This window comes from Pungitius pungitius, chromosome 9 (genome assembly GCF_949316345.1).
Source record: "Pungitius pungitius chromosome 9, fPunPun2.1, whole genome shotgun sequence".
Lineage (NCBI taxonomy): Eukaryota > Metazoa > Chordata > Actinopteri > Perciformes > Gasterosteidae > Pungitius > Pungitius pungitius.
In genome coordinates, this window is record NC_084908.1 from 17322456 (window position 1) to 17338779 (window position 16324).

At 51.1% G+C, this 16324-nt stretch overlaps 1 protein-coding gene across 8 annotated transcripts in view; it reads left to right on the forward strand.

Annotated features, from left to right (window-relative positions):
• The window catches only part of fat1a (FAT atypical cadherin 1a), a 58819-nt gene that overhangs the window by 18105 nt on the left and 24390 nt on the right, over window positions 1–16324 (forward strand). For 6 of the 8 annotated variants that reach the window (XR_005120349.2, XR_005120350.2, XM_037472303.2 and 3 more), the window contains exons 4-8: window positions 6845–6906; window positions 10290–10619; window positions 11131–11347; window positions 11821–11889; window positions 12364–12503. Coding sequence is in view for 6 of the 8 variants with exons in the window: in XM_037472303.2 (XP_037328200.2) it covers window positions 6845–6906; window positions 10290–10619; window positions 11131–11347; window positions 11821–11889; window positions 12364–12503 (818 nt within the window). In the remaining 2 variants the exon portion in view is untranslated. The remainder of the gene's footprint in view (window positions 1–6844; window positions 6907–10289; window positions 10620–11130; window positions 11348–11820; window positions 11890–12363; window positions 12504–16324) is intronic. The other 2 variants (XM_037472308.2, XM_037472309.2) reach the window with 1 other exon arrangement.

Below are 16324 nucleotides of genomic sequence, written 5' to 3' on the forward strand. Positions count from 1 at the left end.
TTTGTTTGTTTCGAAATGTCAGACAAGCGCTCTGAAAAACAAAAACAAAAACAACGACAAAAAAAACAGGTTGTACAGATGACACTGAAGCGTAGCGATACGACCCGTTCATGCATATCAGAGCGTTTTTAAAAGTTGCATGAGTGGGACATCAGAGCCCCCCGCGTCACGTTCAACGAGAAATCTTTAAAAATTAAATCACTGCTCTGCTGCTGTGGTTTAACTCTTTCCGATGAAAGCAGAGGTTGGAGGCAGACAGGTAAGGAGAAGAAAAAACAAGGCGCCATGTGCAGCTTCCCCCTTGAGAAGACACTGATTTATGCACAGTGCCTGTGAAAACCACATCGAATGTCACTGGGCGAGATTACGAATTCCATATTGTGTTGTTGTTTGCTGCTAAATAAGCCCGATAACTTCCCACGTTATCAACTCAATGCGGCGCTCTCACCGCATATTACAGGTTTTTGAAAAACGTTTAAATTCACTGCATGCAAGTCTCTGTAATTACACGTTCTAAAAATTGCACTGGAAGCACAGGCCCTTGGCGTATCTACAAAGCTCCGCGGAGGGGCGGGATGGAGGAAATGAGACGGAGGCGAAGGGCCTGCGCTCTGCATGCATGCATGCAGGTTACGTGCACGCGTGTCCCGAGCTAACTGCAGCTAGCCCCTTCTATCGCGGGGCTCTCGTCCCAGCAGCCCGCCGAGCTTCAAACGCTCACCCAAGGCTTCGCTCCACGCCTTGGGTGAGCGTCGGTTGCCCTCTTTTTTTTTTTTTTCTTCTTCTTCTTCCCCCCATCTCCCCCCCGCAGACCCTCGTTGGCTCGGCGAGGCCCAGAATGAAAGGCTTGGGCCCACTTTCCTTCTGCCAAGTAAACAAGTCCCCGCTGCTTTGGCTGTTCTCTGACTTTAGTTTGTCATTAAAGTGCGAGGCCAGCTCTCCTCCTCGCCTCCCGCAGACGCTGTTTGCCATCCCGAGGAGAGCTTCGTTGAACTCTGCGGGTTTTTTTTCCGTTTTTTTTTTCCGGGTTTGGCCTCGCTTTTTTTTAAAGGGGAGTAGAACAGAAGGGGAGACACAAGGCAGAGCCGCGTGGGGGCCAAAATTGTGCCAGTCAGCTGCATTCGAATAATCCGTGGATTTAAATGATGATGGTTTTTTTGGGGGGGGGGTCTGGACTTTTAACAGGACGAACTCAGAGCTAAGTAGTCGGACGGCGGCGTTCCCATCCCGCCCGCCGGGCGTGAGCGCGGTAGGTTCTGGGTTCCTGACCATAAGGGGAAATGGGCGAAAACGATAATGATGCTATTGATAATCACGTCAAATCAGGAGCCGCCACAGCTCGCCGCCAGTTCACCTGAGGTTGTGGACACAGCGATGCCCACGCTCACCGGGCGGGGGGGGGGGGGTTTAGCAGCATCCATCAACAACCCCCCCCGGTGAATCACTCCCGTCTCGTTTCTCTGAAATGCTGTGCTTTCACTTCCTGGACTTTGGGCTCTTATCCCAGAGCGTGCATGTGTGTGTGTTAGGAGAAGGGCAGCAGAGCGTAGTCATAACACACACACACACACACACACACATGCACGGGAGGTTTTGTCATATCCAAGCTAACGAGAGGGAAGAGAGCAAAGATCAGTAGATTAACTATCTTATCTCGCTCAACGCTCATTACTCTACTTCCTTCCTTTTGTGCCGCTGAAGGCGTCTCTAATTATCCCCCCGCATTGTCCCGTTGACTCCTTCGGAACGCCGGGGCGCCATTAGTCCGCGGCGACCCGGCGCAACGGGAGATGTGTGCTCAGAGCACCCTCGCCATGGTGGCGCCTGCCCCGCGTTCCTCGGGGTAGACAAAGGGGAAGAAGCCTCGGCGCACACGAGCACGCCTTTAGATGCAGATGGCGTGGAACAAGCCCCCGCCCGACTTTGACCCCCATCGCCTGCATGCCGTCGGTCGGGAAAAGGGAGGCCGCCAGTGTGCGTGCATTGGTCAGCCCCCATGAGTTGAGTGAAAGGGTGAGAGGGGGGCCGCGGGTCAGCCACTTTCAGTAACGCTTCCTTCCACACACACACACACACACACACAGACACACACACGCTGGTGTTGTCGGTGGTTTATTGAAGCCCCAACAACTATCAGGGGAAGTGAGATGGGAAATGGGATACTTCCAACAACTTCCTGGTGTTTCCGGTAATTGCAGGGGCCAAGCGATTGTTACAGCTCCCAAGGGATTGTGGGAAGGAAAAAGTGGAAATGAAAAATGTCTGATTGTCCTCTTAAAAAAAAAAACTTCAAAGAGCGGTCATGGCGGCTTAGCCGGCTGTGCTTCAGCTTAGCCGGAGTGTCTTTGGGACACATCCAATGATACGGCATGATTTCTTTTTTTTTTTTTTTAATGGCAATTCAGTCTCCAGAGCTCGCCACCGTGTCGCCATTGTAGTTCTCCATATTTCTCATGGTATCTTGATAGATTTTTCTACGAACCAGGGGCTCAAGACTCTCACTGTTGTAATCTGGCTGCAGCGTAACTATAAGCAAATTGTTTAAACAGCATTTGTGTTGGAACGATTCCACCGAAGCCCTTTGATCCACTTTCCACTGTAGTCCTTGTACTTTGGACTCTCAGTAAGGACTACTGTTGTCCTCAGGGCCCACTCATGTGGGTGTATATGTGGTGCCTTGCAGGGGCCTGGTCTCTCAGCATAAGTTGGCATCTGTGCTTTGTCACTCACAATAACTCTCCAAGCTTCTTTGTATTTTTCTCCAAATACAGTTTACTCCCCCACGAGCATTTGGTTTCTCTGTTTTTTTGTGTTTTTTTTACGTCGTTTAATTCAACAAAGAGTGTTTTTGAAAAGGAGAGTTAAGCCGTCGGAGCTAACGGGTCAGCCCGGTCTCTGGCGGGACAATAGGCCCTCACAGTTAATTAAAGAGACGTGCTTGTACCATTGACTCGCTGTCTTCAAACCGTCTCTCTTCTATGGAGCGGTTCATACTCCCAACAGAGGAGGTTAAATAGAAGTGGACTCCGGTAACATCCTCCATTTCGGACTCCACTGCCCTCCGTTCCCTCGAATGACCGCACTCTAAAGACTCCATTTGCTTTTGTTCAACCGCACAAGTATGTGGGTCAAAGCCGACCCGAAGTTGGACTCAGTTGGACGTGTTAGCCACGTTTTTATTTTATTTTAAGCCGGTGCGACTATTTCAAGGAGGGCTGTGTGAATGCAGACGGCCACGGACAGACCTTGGCTAAGTGGTTTGATCGGCCAGTTGCAGTTGTGCACGTGTGATCTTGCCAAAGATCACAGTTTGCATTTGATTGACAGGTGGTCGATCGTCCAATTGGCCTTGCACTATTATTCTCGTGACCCTGGACCCCCCACTTTAACGCTCGTGTGGTTCTGCACGTCACATCTGGCAGATGTAAACCGAGGGACGTGATATCCGGGAGGCCTGCAAGGAAAAGTCATTTAGCATATATAGATATGCAAAAATATGTATCAAAACCAAATTCCCTCCCACGCAGTCTCTTAACTGTTACTGTTGTCTGTGATGTCTTGATGTCTGCAATGCCACTCGGATCCCGTGTGTGTGTGTGTGTGTGTGTGTGTGTGTGTGTGTGTGTCAAACCGCGTCTCCTCAGCCGCTCCGTTGGGTCCGTGCATCCCGTCCGTTGCACAAAACTCCCCCCGTAAACATTCGCCTTCACCACCTTCCAGATTGCAAAAAGCCCCCCCCCCCCGCAGCAGGGAGGTGCCGAGAGACCTCCGTCCCCCCGTGTTTGTATCATCTGAGATGGCCGGCGGGCCTGTCGCCGCCGTCGAACCCGTTCCTGGACGACGGAACAGGACGTCGGGTGGACTTGGACTGCCCTTTTATTTTTTTGGCACGCCACGTTCTCACAGTGTAAGTCAGCAGTCTGTTGCTCGGCAACATTTTGGGAGTCCCCGAAAAGGGGGCGAGAGGGCGGCTCTTAGTTTGATTTGTCGGGTTCCCCTCTCAAGCTCCCACACACACTCCTTCGGTTGTTGGTCTCACGCAGTTTTCATCCGAGAGTTCAAACGGCGCCGCGAGCGGTGAGAAGCCGACATCTTTCCTCGGGTTGTTAAGAGACCCGAGTGGCAGATAATTCACTCAAAAAAAAGGAATCGATACAGCTGTCTGGGGTTGAATGTTGCGTTTCAGGATGAGGCATGTTTTAGTCTGCGTTCATCACTTTTTCATCCCGCCGGAGAGACACGGCGAGCATGTCCGGAGTTAAAAGTGTGTCACGCGTGTCACTGCGCACACTGGACTCCTTAACTCCCCCCGCCCCACTCTCGTTTTCGGGAGCTCTGCTGCTGTTGTTCTTTCAAAAAAAGGGCACGACTGTAATTACCGTCGGACCCAACCGATGCCCACGCCTCGGGGCGGCGTTTGTGTGTGTTTGTTGTGACAGAGGGCTGCGGGGGGGTCAGATCTCTGCCAGTGAGCTCAGGCTTCACCAAGCAACGGAGAAGGCAGTGCCTTCCAAGTTGAGGGTGGAGATAGAGAGGCACGCACCTCTTTTTAATGGCCTGCAACGTCTTAAATAAACGGACCTGTTCGTGTTGAGCAATGATCCATTTAAACAGGAACGGATTCAAAAAGAAAAAGTCGTTTCCAAAAGTGAGATGAGGGGGGCTTTGGTCTTTGGTCTTGGGCACGGGCGACGGGTCCCGAGGTCGGAGGTCAGAGGTCGGGCAGCGAGCTGGCGGCACGTCGGACAAACAAAAGCTGTTGAAGGCATCAAAATGTCTGCTCTGATGTGCAGATCTCACCCTGCTCTCATCGGAGTGGATGCCGACATTTTTAGAAATGTGTTGGTGTAACAAACAACATTTTAAGCGATTGTTTGTAATATTTCATCGAACCAATCAGTCCATCAGTTAATTGAGAAATGCAGTACAGAGAGGACCTCGTGACCATGTGATTGGAAGCAGATGCTCACTACATGGGGGGGGGGGGGGGGGGGGGGTTGTCTGCTGCTCGTGAGACGTGCACAAAGAAGACACGGTTTGGCAGGAAGGGTCGCCGCCCTGCTGTGAGAGGTCCGGCCCCCCTCCATAACCCCCCCCTACCCCTCTCCCCCCCTCCCCGCCGCCACCGAAAGGCACAACTGCGTCTGGCAGGAGTCCCACATTTACCCAATGCGGGATGGGGCGTCGTTCCTGAAACGTGAGCGTGCTCGTCGCCTGAAGGCGGCCTGAGCTCGAATAACCTTTTTTTTTTGTTTCCGCTTTTTAAAATTCCCCAATCGCCTTTGCAGCCGGAGGGTGGCGGTGCTGAAGCTGTGTCCGGTGGACACCCGAACCAAAGCAAACACGGCTTTTCACCAGGCGCACACATCCCTTAACAAAAAGGTATTGAGTGATGTGCGTCCTGGAGAGGACTAGACTCGTGCGGCCCGATGCTGTCATCTTGGTGCTGCTCCATAATAAATGTACAAAGAGTGGCGTTACCTAACACCGCACACGGGGGGGGGGGGGGGGGAGCTTAAAAACACGTGGCACCGCAGAACTATTGGCTTTGATGGTAATGTAACAACACGACCAACACTTTGGTTCTCAGACTGCGGTTAACTTAAATGAGCGTTTAGATTGGCGGCGCATTAACGCGGAGGCAAAGGTAAAGGAAGTTTCTCTCCCCTACCGAATATCCAAGAAGAAGAAGAAGAAGAAGAAGGAGAAAAGTGCCTCAATTGCAGTGCCGAGGGAGGGGATGTATTTTAGGACCCGTAAGTTGTGGCCTGCTATTCTCGTTGCAGGCCTACGCGCTATTGATGGGTTTGGGTTTCGGAAATCCTTTGCTTTCTGCTAATCAGGCGCACTGTGGCGAGCACGCAGCCCTGGTGCGGTTGCAGTTGGCAGCTCTACTCTCCACTCAGAGACTCTGCACAGTTGCAATTAAATTGGTAGTGAGAACAGCACGGTGCTTATAACGCAGCCATGTACCGATATCCGCCCGCCTCGCTCCTTTTTTTCTTCCCTTGCATGTGAATTTCCTTTTCAAATTGGATCAGCCAGGAGCTTAGGACTCAAAACTTTTATTTTATTTTATTTTTTTCGTCGAACCCGGGTTTAACACAGTCCCGTCTGTGTGATTCACGGCAGAACGTCTGCGCGCCCGCTTAAAAACTACCGACAGAACCCAGAAAAAGACCCTTGAAGCACTTCAACTGGCTGTAGAGTCTTTTCTGAGGGGATTCCACAGAGCGGTTGGAGGCCCCCGGGGGGGTTGGGGGGGGGGGGGGGGCTGACTGGCTCTGTATTTGTTCAGCTTGTGGAAGAAAGGCAGGGTGTCGAGGCCGTGCTGCTGTTTGGACGCTAATTGCAGACCTTTGTGATATTTCACGTGTGGATGTCTGCCGACGACGGGGTTGGACCCAGAAAAATCCAGGTCGAGTAGTCAAGCCCTGATGGGAGAGCCAGGGGGGGGGCTCGGATGATGTCACCCAGCAATGAGTATTATCAATCAAATACTGTTTGTATATTCTAATGATTCCCTTTGGCTATACAAATGATTAAGGCACACCCCTTCCCGCTATATCAATATTTTAATCTAATATTAAATCAAATCAAACATTTTAATTTCACATTTCTAAAATATCAGTGGGACATTTCAGGGCTAGCTTGTAACCTTCCTCCAAAAAAAAACATCCTTGGGAGTTTCTAGTTTTTATTTTGGTCGGAGCCCATTCATCCATCTGCTCCGGCTTTCAAGGCGTCACGAGAACAAAAAGAAAAAACCCCACAGAAAGCGAAGCCCTCGACCTTCCATGCAAACAATTCTCAACAATCCTTTTCATGCTGTGTCTTCCAACAGGTCTGGTCACCACCACGTCAAGGAAGCTGGACAGGGAGCAACAAGATGAGCACATTCTAGAGGTGAGCCTCCTTTTATTTTCCATTTGAGAGAAACAGCTGGACGGTGCGGGGGGTCATCCAGAGGAAAAAATGGAACGAAGGCCAGGCACTTCCAGGCTGCGAGTGTGTGTGTGTCTCTCTCGGGTCGTCGGGATTGGTGAGGCGGGATGGATGAGGCGGGATGGATGAGGCGGGATGGATGAGGCGGGATGGGTGAGGGGGGATGGGTGAGGCGGGATGGGTGAGGCGGGATGGGTGAGGCGGGAGATCCCTGTGACGGCTCCTTTGCTCCGTGGACTGAGCGAGCCGGGACGGGAAGCTGTTGTCAAACCGGCGGCCCGATGTCTTGTGGGTTTTTAATTGAGCCGGGCGCCGTTTTCATCTCCCCGGTGCCACCTCACCTCAAGGGGGGGAGGGGGGGGGGGGGGGGGGGCGATATTAGACGTTTTAATTGTGTTGTATTGGAGCTGACGGCCAGTAGATTGGACTCCTTTTAATTATTGTTAGAAGTTGCACATTTCAGGGATCACTGGGTGACGCTGCCGCATCCGGCGCCAGAGCAGCGTTGTGTTTCGCCATTAAGACGTTACAGCGGGCTGAGAGTAAAGGTTAGGGACGAAAGTGGGGAAGGAAAATGCTGTGTCACTATAAGGATACACTTTGCTGGTGAAATTGATGAAATAGTAAGGTCAGGTACTGTTGGGTGTCAGGAAGAGGTCCCTGTGAAGGAGACAAAAGCCCCTCCATCTAGCGGTCTCGGTCTAGTAAAAAAAACGCTTCTTCCAACATGTGGTCAAAAGCTGTTGAAGCCCTGGCTTGGAATTCAAAGTCTTTTGTGTGTAAAAAAAAAAATCCTTTTAAACTAAGATTTAGTTCATTTGACAAAATGCCCGCAGACAGATATTTAATAACCACATTAAACACTGTCGAGTTTAAATTTAGGCCGGATTCAACCCTCCTATTCTCCTCACGCTGGTATTCGTTCCTTTTTTCCTTTTTGCGGCGCACAAAGAACCAACTGAGTTCTTTTTTGTTAAGAAAATGAACTCGTGAAAGGTCTCCCATTATAATGTGAAATGGAGGGATAATTCAAAGCAGGTAATTTATGACCTAAACATGTAGGAAGTGGCTGAATGATCGCGGCCTGGAAAGAAATGTGTTACCATGGCAACTTGTGTTCTGTGCGCGTTGGTTATTGGGGATCCAGCAGGAAGCTCTTTATTAGGGCAGAGCTGCTCAGACCCATAAACCCTACACTTTGCCCCCTCCACACACCCACACACACACACACACACACACACCTTACTGTGTCCTCAGGGCAGCTAATGGCAGTGTAATCATGACTCAGAGAAACACCGCTGAGTGAGCGCGGGCCTTTGGGCGGCCCGGCAGAACAAATCAGGAGTCAAAACTCCAGACCGGCGCAGGAGCTTTCGTACGAGCTTGCCGTGGGAGAAGAAACAAAAACATGTGGGGCCATGTGGAACATGTGGAGCAATTAGGGCGGGGGCTGTGTCAGCATTGTTTGCACCGAATGCCAAGAGGAGGTGGAGGGAGCACAGGAGGGGGGGGGGAGGAGGAGGGGGGCTTGGGCTTTTATGGGGAGAAGGATGGGGGTTGGTAGTCGTTGTGCGCCTGTGTGTGAAGGAGAGAGAGAGAGAGAGAGAGCTAAAGGCAGTGGGGGAATTTGGGAAATGGCAAAGCTGCTCCTGTTGGGCTGAATGATAGCGCCCCCCCACCGCCCCCCTCCCTGTCCCTCCGTCCCAGGAAGGAGGGAGGGAGGGGGAGGGGAGAACGGGACATGCCAGGACATGCTTAGGATTCAGGTCTGGGATTTGTGACTGAGAACGTTATAAAAAAAACACACACACACACACGCACACACATCCGTTGTCTGGAGCGTATCCCAGCATGCAGTTGGGCGCCCAGGTTGGGGGGGGGGGGTCTGGTCTGTTTGACGAAGATGCAGGATCCCACTTGGCCCGTTTGCCTGATTAATCATTAAACCGATTCAACTTTTGTTTGGTCAAAACCGGCGCTCCCAAACCCAGACACCCTGAGCGATGACTCAGCATTTATTTCAACTCCTTCCAAAGGTCGTCGGCGTCCGAGAGGGGAGAGAAAAAAAAAAAACATCTCAGCAGCGGGAATATTGTCACAAGGAGAGAAGAATCTCCCGTCTCTGTGGAATTCAGCGGCGGTCGCAGCGGAAACAATTAAACCAATGCCACCACGTGACAAAACTCCTACACAGTTAATCTTTGCTTCTGAGGCTCTTTTAAGCCTTCAGCGTTTAAACAACACCTCCCTTCCGACTGATCATCAGACTAAAAGACTGACGCGTCACACACACACTCACAAAAAAGGCCTCCCTCCGTAAACAAAGTGCCCTTTTCCAGGTATTTGGTGTAATCGGGGGATATCGGGTAAAGCTCAGCGTGATCACAATGTCGAACACAACACATCCTTCACACACACACATACACACACACACACACACTTGGGTTTTCTCATCATCCCATCAAATTAATTCTGCCTGTGCGAACAGCGCCGACAGCTGCAGACGCCGTGAGGAATAAAAAAAAGAAAAAAAACGCATTACCTCTGTAATTGAAACCATAGCGGCAAATGGCGCCCGCCCCCCCCCCCCCCTCCCGGACTCCTGACGGTTTTCACCGAAGCACTTAGCAGATGGTTTTAAATGACTGTGACATTTGTCCTTCCCTTCGATTTTTTTGATGCCCCATTCCTACCCCACGAGACTGGATGGAAATGGGGTTTGTTTAGGTCATTGCCTTTGAATCAAACTCGCTCTAAACGTCCAGATACACCGTCAAAGGGGGGGGGGGGGGTTAAAGGAGCCCCTCCGGCCTCTGGCGGTGAGTCTTCATGTTTATTAGCGGCTCCGACACACAGCTGGAGCCATCATACAAGCTGCCGCCGCGGTCGCCACCAACAAGCGGCTTTCAGCCGAGTCGTGTTTACCTGAATACGCCAACCACAGCTGTAGGGCCCCCCCCCCCTCCTCCCCGCAAGTGTGTCAGGTTTCATTTTTTTGATATGAATGAAAAGTCTTTCCTGCTTTTAATGGGCTTTTTCGAACAGATCTGCTTATTAATAATACCTGATACTGATTGGTACCCAAAATTGTGCCCCGAAATACCTCCAAATTGATAAGGGCTTGTTACTTTTAGCAAAGCATATTTGCTAAAAGGGGGGGGGGTGGAAAAACAAACCCTTCACTTTTTCAGTCAAGTGGTCAGAAAACCGTCAGAATGTTGCTGCCTTAGAAGACTCAAGAAGTTCGTAGTATCTCACTGCATCATTGCTTTCCTCTTTTCCCCCCTCGACCCCCTCTGAGTTGTTCTGATGTTCTCACTTATCCCCCCCCCCCCCCCTCTCAGATCACGGTCACCGACCAGGGCGTTCCCGCCAAGTCCACCACCGTCCGCGTCATCGTGCGAGTCCTCGACGAGAACGACAACAGGCCGCTGTTCCTGGAGAAGATCTACAAGATCAAGCTGCCGGAGCGGGAGAAGCCGGAGAAGGAGAGGGCCGCGAAGAGGGACCCAGTGTACCGGGTCATCGCCTCGGACCGGGACCAAGGGGCCAACGCCGAGATCTCGTACAGCATCGAGGACGGCGACGAGAGCGGGAAGTTCTTCATCGAGCCGAAAACCGGCCTGGTGTCTTCAAAGAAGGTCTCCTCCGCCGGGGAATACGACATCCTCACAGTGAGTCCTCCGCCTGATGGTCTCTCAGAGAGCTTCGATTTTAATGCCCCCCCCCCCCCCCCCCGCAAATCCAAAGTTGTGTCTTCCACTGCAAGACCGACACTTCCCACCAGAAGCTCGCAGCGACTGAACTCCGCACAAAAAGGTCGACTCACAAAAGGAATCCCAAACAAAAAGGTGCATTGTCATTCGAGAGGCAGCGTTTTCCTGCACTTGGGACAACTCGGGAATGCAGAACGGCTTCAACCATCGAAACCGGACCCCGCTCTGTGGATTCGTGCCACAGATCAGGCGCTTCCACTTCCACTATCTATATAAAAACCCTAATGCATACTTTATCCACGCGGCTAAGAAGCCACCACACCGAGCTCTCTGTGTATATATACATAAATACTCCTGTCGAGTGGCAGGATTCCACTGGAGAGTTGTGCAGAAGCTCGTTGCGCAACGCGGCGTGACACCTTTTTTTTTTCTCCACCCCCCCCCCCCCCCCTCTGCGCCTGGCTCTCAGATCAAAGCCGTCGACAACGGGCGTCCTCAGAAGTCCTCCACCTGCCGCCTGCACGTGGAGTGGATCCCAAAGCCGGGCCTGCCGGCCGACGCGGCGCCGCTGCTCTTCGAGGAGTCCCCCTTCGCCTTCTCTGTGATGGAAAGCGACCCCGTGGCCCACATGGTCGGCGTCATCGCCACGGAGGCCTCTGACGTGCCTGTGTGGTTTGAAATCACAGGTAATAATCCTTCAGTTGCACCTTGTTGTTTGCGTGTGTGTGTGTGTGCTGTGGAAATGCTGCTAATAATAATAGAAACTCTTATTAATACTAACATAGGGTCTTGTGTGTGATATGTCTGAAGATAAGTGCAGCACTTGGACTTTGAAGAGCAGGTTAGAAACAAACAAAACACACTGTGCTCCCAGTTTTACTGGTCCAGGCTTAATTTGTACCCTCTTGAATGTGTGTGTGTGTGTGTGTTTGTAAGCTTCTGATAGGCACCGTATGCATGAGGGAACTGAAATGGACTTCCTTTAAAAATGCTCGCCTTCTTCTTCCTTCCCGCCCGTCCTCCCTCTAATCAATGTCTGACTGACTCGTCTCTTCTCTTCTCTTCTCTCCCCTTTTTTTTTTTGCGCTCGGCTTTCCGCTTCCCACTTTTTCTCTGGAATGTTCTTTGTGGTTGGAATTTTTTTTTTTTTTTTTGCAAGACGGCACAGAGGATGCTGAGGGGTTTTACATCCTTCAGATGGCCTGTGACCACAACTGTACAGCAGAAGGTAGCTGCTGGGATACAGCTTTTAGGAGATCATCCTACACTGTGTTGCCTGTGGTTGAGTTGTGTTGTGCTTCCCGATTGATGTTGTGCCACATCCCCTCCCCCGCACCCCCTTAAACCTGTAACCTGATCAAGACAGAAAACCTCCTCTCCTCACCATGTGTGGTTCTTAAAACCTACCGCCGTGTTTGTGTGCATTCATCACGTTCATAGCCATCATGCGAATGACTTTTAGATAAACAGCGAATGTGTGCCGACGGGTAACGGCGTCAGCATCAGTGCGTCGTCGCCATCATTCATTGTCCCCTTCGCCATCAGCACAGAGGGAAATGTGAAATGTTTGTATTCCCCAGCCCCTCCATTTGGTGTTTGTGTGACCTCGCTGCCTGCCCTCAGCGCCACCAATCGTTTGTCCTTCATTGTTGTTTGTTTCCACAAAAAAAAAAAAATATATATATATATCTATATTCCACAGGTGGTAATTATGACAGCCGCTTTGACGTGGGCAAGGCCAGCGGAACCTTGATTGTTGCGCGGCCCCTGGACGCCGAGCAGAAATCAAATTACAACCTGACGGTGGAAGCCACAGATGGGACACGAACTGTCAGCACCCAGGTAATTGAACCGCTAATGAGACGCTCGCAGGCTGACGAGCAGTCAGCTTCTTCTTCTTCTTCTTTTCCCTCACGCTGAGCGTCGGCCCGACGGTTTGTCATTGCCCTCGACCATTTTTCCAGGTTTGGAAGTTGATCACAGCCCCCGTGCCAACCCCGAACCTCCAACGCGACCTTTGATTTAGGCAAATTTAGGCTCTGCTTTTTCAATTCTCCATCGCGTTTTGCCACTAGATTTTCACCACCAAAAAACATAAAAAGCATAAAATACTCATCGAGGACTCTTATTGGTTGAAGAAGGGTCCGTGATGCGGGCGCAATGCGTTCCTCCTCCGCTGCGAGCTGCTGAGCTGCAGGAATCTTCCATTGTCTCATTCATTACGCAGAGCTGCTGCCACGGTGGTGCCGTCTAGCCGGAGTTTATTTTTTAAAATTTTTTTTTCAAATACATTCTTGAGTCCCCGCCCCCCCCCCCTCTGGACCTGTAAACCCTTCCCTTTTGTCTACTCGGCAGACTGGCCCCGGCCCTTTTCTGAGTGACTGTGCGTATGCGCGGGTCTGCTCATGCTACAGCAGGGGAAAAAAAGGGGAAAAAAACACCGAAAACGTGCTTTCATGCAGAAAGAAGAAAGGCGTTGGGTAACCGAACCACGAGACCCCGTGTAAACCCGTTTGCGCGAAGGATGAAACTGAAAGTGGCTCCCAAAGAACTTCCAAAGCAGCATTTTTTATACATTAACATGCTAATTTAATCCTTCTCTCCGTACATCTCGCTCCCCAGCTGATGCCGGAGCTGCTGAAACGCCACCATAAGGGTTGTCTGCGTTTTTGTTTTGTTTTGGGCGGTCATGCCTTGTCCATGAGATTTTGAAGGTTTCTACGTGGTAGTTTGGGTCATAAGGGACGGTGGCATTCAAAATGTTTTGTCCTTTGTCCTCAAAAGGAGGGAGGTGGGGCGGGGGGGGGCGGGGGGGGGTTCGAGGGCTTCAGAGAACTGTAGCTGGAAAAGAATCCATTTGTTGTCACTCCGTATGAATGAAGCCTTTCATCATCTGGCTGCTGTGCTCCATTGAGCCTCCGGGTGAAGAAGCGCCGCCTTCGCTGGCATTTTGCGGCTCATCCGAGGAGGCAGCGCGGCCTTTTGGTTCAGAACCTTACCAAAAAAAAAGAAAAAAGGACCTATTTCTCTCAGCCGGGGGGGTCCCTTCTACTCGTGGAGCACTTTCTGCAAGAGCCGTGACAAAAGATTTTATCTTACGTCCTCTTGACATTTTAAGCCCAATTAATCACATTCAAAGGTTAACCTATTGAATCGAAGGGTCTATTTCTCACAACAGCCCGACCGATGGGGGATATTTAGGGCCCGATTGGGGAGTCAAATTAAATTGCACATGGATGTATCATGCAATGAAATAGTATATCTGATTTTTGTGTGAGAGGTCAGTTACTTTAAATGTATCTGGACCCTCAAGTAGATCATCTTGTTGAATATTTGTGATATCAGAAATATTCTTGATTGGTCATTTTGGTCACTGTCCGAAACCATCAAATCGTACTCAGCCCAAATTGTTCTTGTGTGTGTCAAGTTTTACTCAAAGCACTGATTGATAATCGGCTTCACCAATTCCAGTTTCGGGAAAGAAAATGGGTCAAAGCGTAATCGCCGGTGCAGCACATCAGAAGAAGCGTATCAGATGGGGCTTATCGTGCACCGATTTGCGCTGTCTGCACATTTTAAGACGTGCATATTTTTGAATGTATTAGCCGAGCTGTGCGCGATACCCTCTCTTGTGCTTGAGCCTACGTTCACGCTGCGGACCAGAGGCATCGGGGAGGGAGGGGGCTCAGAGTGGGCTCAGAGTGTAAATAGCACGGATCACATGGAGCCTCGCATCTGTTAATTCTGATGTTTCCCGATGATTCATCTGTGGTTCCGAGTCAGACGTCCTCGCGGTTGCCCGGGACACGCCGAGGGGTCCAACAGGTGAGAGGCGAGGTTCTAATGCCCCCCCCCCCCGGAACTTGTGTTTTGACCCGCGGACCAGTGGCGGTTTCTGTCCTCCATATTGGATGGATCACGGTTCGCTTAGCGCATATTTGTGGACGAGCCTTGAAGGTTTTCGTGTCTCGGGGAAGCCGTCTGCGTTTTGGCTTCTAACTTGTCTATGTGACGACATTGTTTGGCACTGACAGTATTCGCTCTGCCCGCCGGGGTTTAACAGGAACTAAAAATGCCCCTTCTCGCTGTGCGTGGCTTAGAAAATGTCTTAATTTTCCCTTGGAGATAGCAGCCACTGCAGGCGTGCACTATTAACGCTTTAGTTAATCCACTTCAATGTATACATTTAGGATTAACCCTCTTATCTTACAGTACAACATTTATATTTCACGTGACATGAGAAATGGATGTTTGGGAGGTGTTTAGTTGCTGCGCTCGCAGCATAAAATGAACCCTTGAAGCTGAACCCGATGCAGGTCTCAGTGCAAATTAGACGCACCCCGTAACGCGCACGCAGTGCAACCCGTGGAAGCTCAAAGTTTGACTTATCTATTCCTCAAATCACAGTCATGTGGAAGACGTGCAGCCAGACGGGCTGCCCTATTTTCTCTCTCTCTCAGTGGAATGTTATTTCCTCTTCCCCCCCCCCCCCCAGCTTTTTGTTCTCTCTCTGTCTGTCTGTCCCCTCTCCTCGCATCCCCGCCGTCGATCCCCGTGAGTTTACCGAAAATGCTCCAGATTTATCGTCCAGGCACGCGGGGGGGGGGCGATGATCACTCTGTTTGGATATCAAAGGCCTGAACAAGAGCACTGGACCCTGTAGCGGGTAGCCGGCTGTGTGTTAATCCTGCCGCTCGGTGCCAGTGGCCACGTCTTTGCCCAGGAAGCTGCCACCTGGCAGGAGGTCTTCCTCTCTCACGCATGGCACAAGGGGACAATGAGCCCAATGAAAGCCCCCCCCCCTCCCCCCCCAAAAGCCTGATTTGTCCTTTTCTGGATACACAAAAGGAACACAAAAGGTGTTTCATTATCTAGAAGGCACTGTTTTTTTTGTGATGGCTTAAGCAGACTTTTCTTTTCAAAAGTCTATTTATATGTTTTTTTTTTTTTCTAAAGAGCTGAAGATTAGAAATAATGTGAAATCCACCGCGCCGCGGACTCCAGCGGTGATGTCAGCGGGACGCCCGGCGCCCCGTGGGAGGCCTCCAGGGAACAGTCGGCCCTTTCTGTTCCACCATTGTGGCGCATGCGAAGGCGCCCTGCGGAGGATCAGCTGATGTAGACATGCGGTGCCGCATTCTAGCTCGGGTGCACCTCGCAGCCAGGAGGCCCGCTCGGCACGAGGCCCCCCCGCCCCCCCCCCCCCCCCCCACACCTCCAGCAGGCTGCTCTGCTCACAGGCTGCTCCTGGTCTGCTGGTCCCGGCGTTATCTCGGTTCGGCATTACAACGTCTCACTGGAAGGTTCACCTCGTGAGCCCAGACTTATATGCTGTGAATATCAAAGCCGACTGTTGTATTTTTATTTATTTATTTTGTTGCACTTCTCTCGTTTCACAACTTGTGTTTTTTCTGAATTTGACCATTTCCCCGAGCTGTCTTTTCTTTTCTTTTTTCTCTCTCTTTCATTCTCTCATCTCACCCTCGCAGCGCTTTCTATTTTTTTTCTTCCCTCTGTGGTATCTCAGTCTGTCACATCTACGTCTCAGCCTCACTCGTGTTCCTCTCTGGCATTCCCAGAGGAAGCCATACACAAAGACTACAGGCTGCAGTCGGGCCGCATCATGACGCTCGGTAACGTCTGGGAGGGGGGGGGGGGGCACA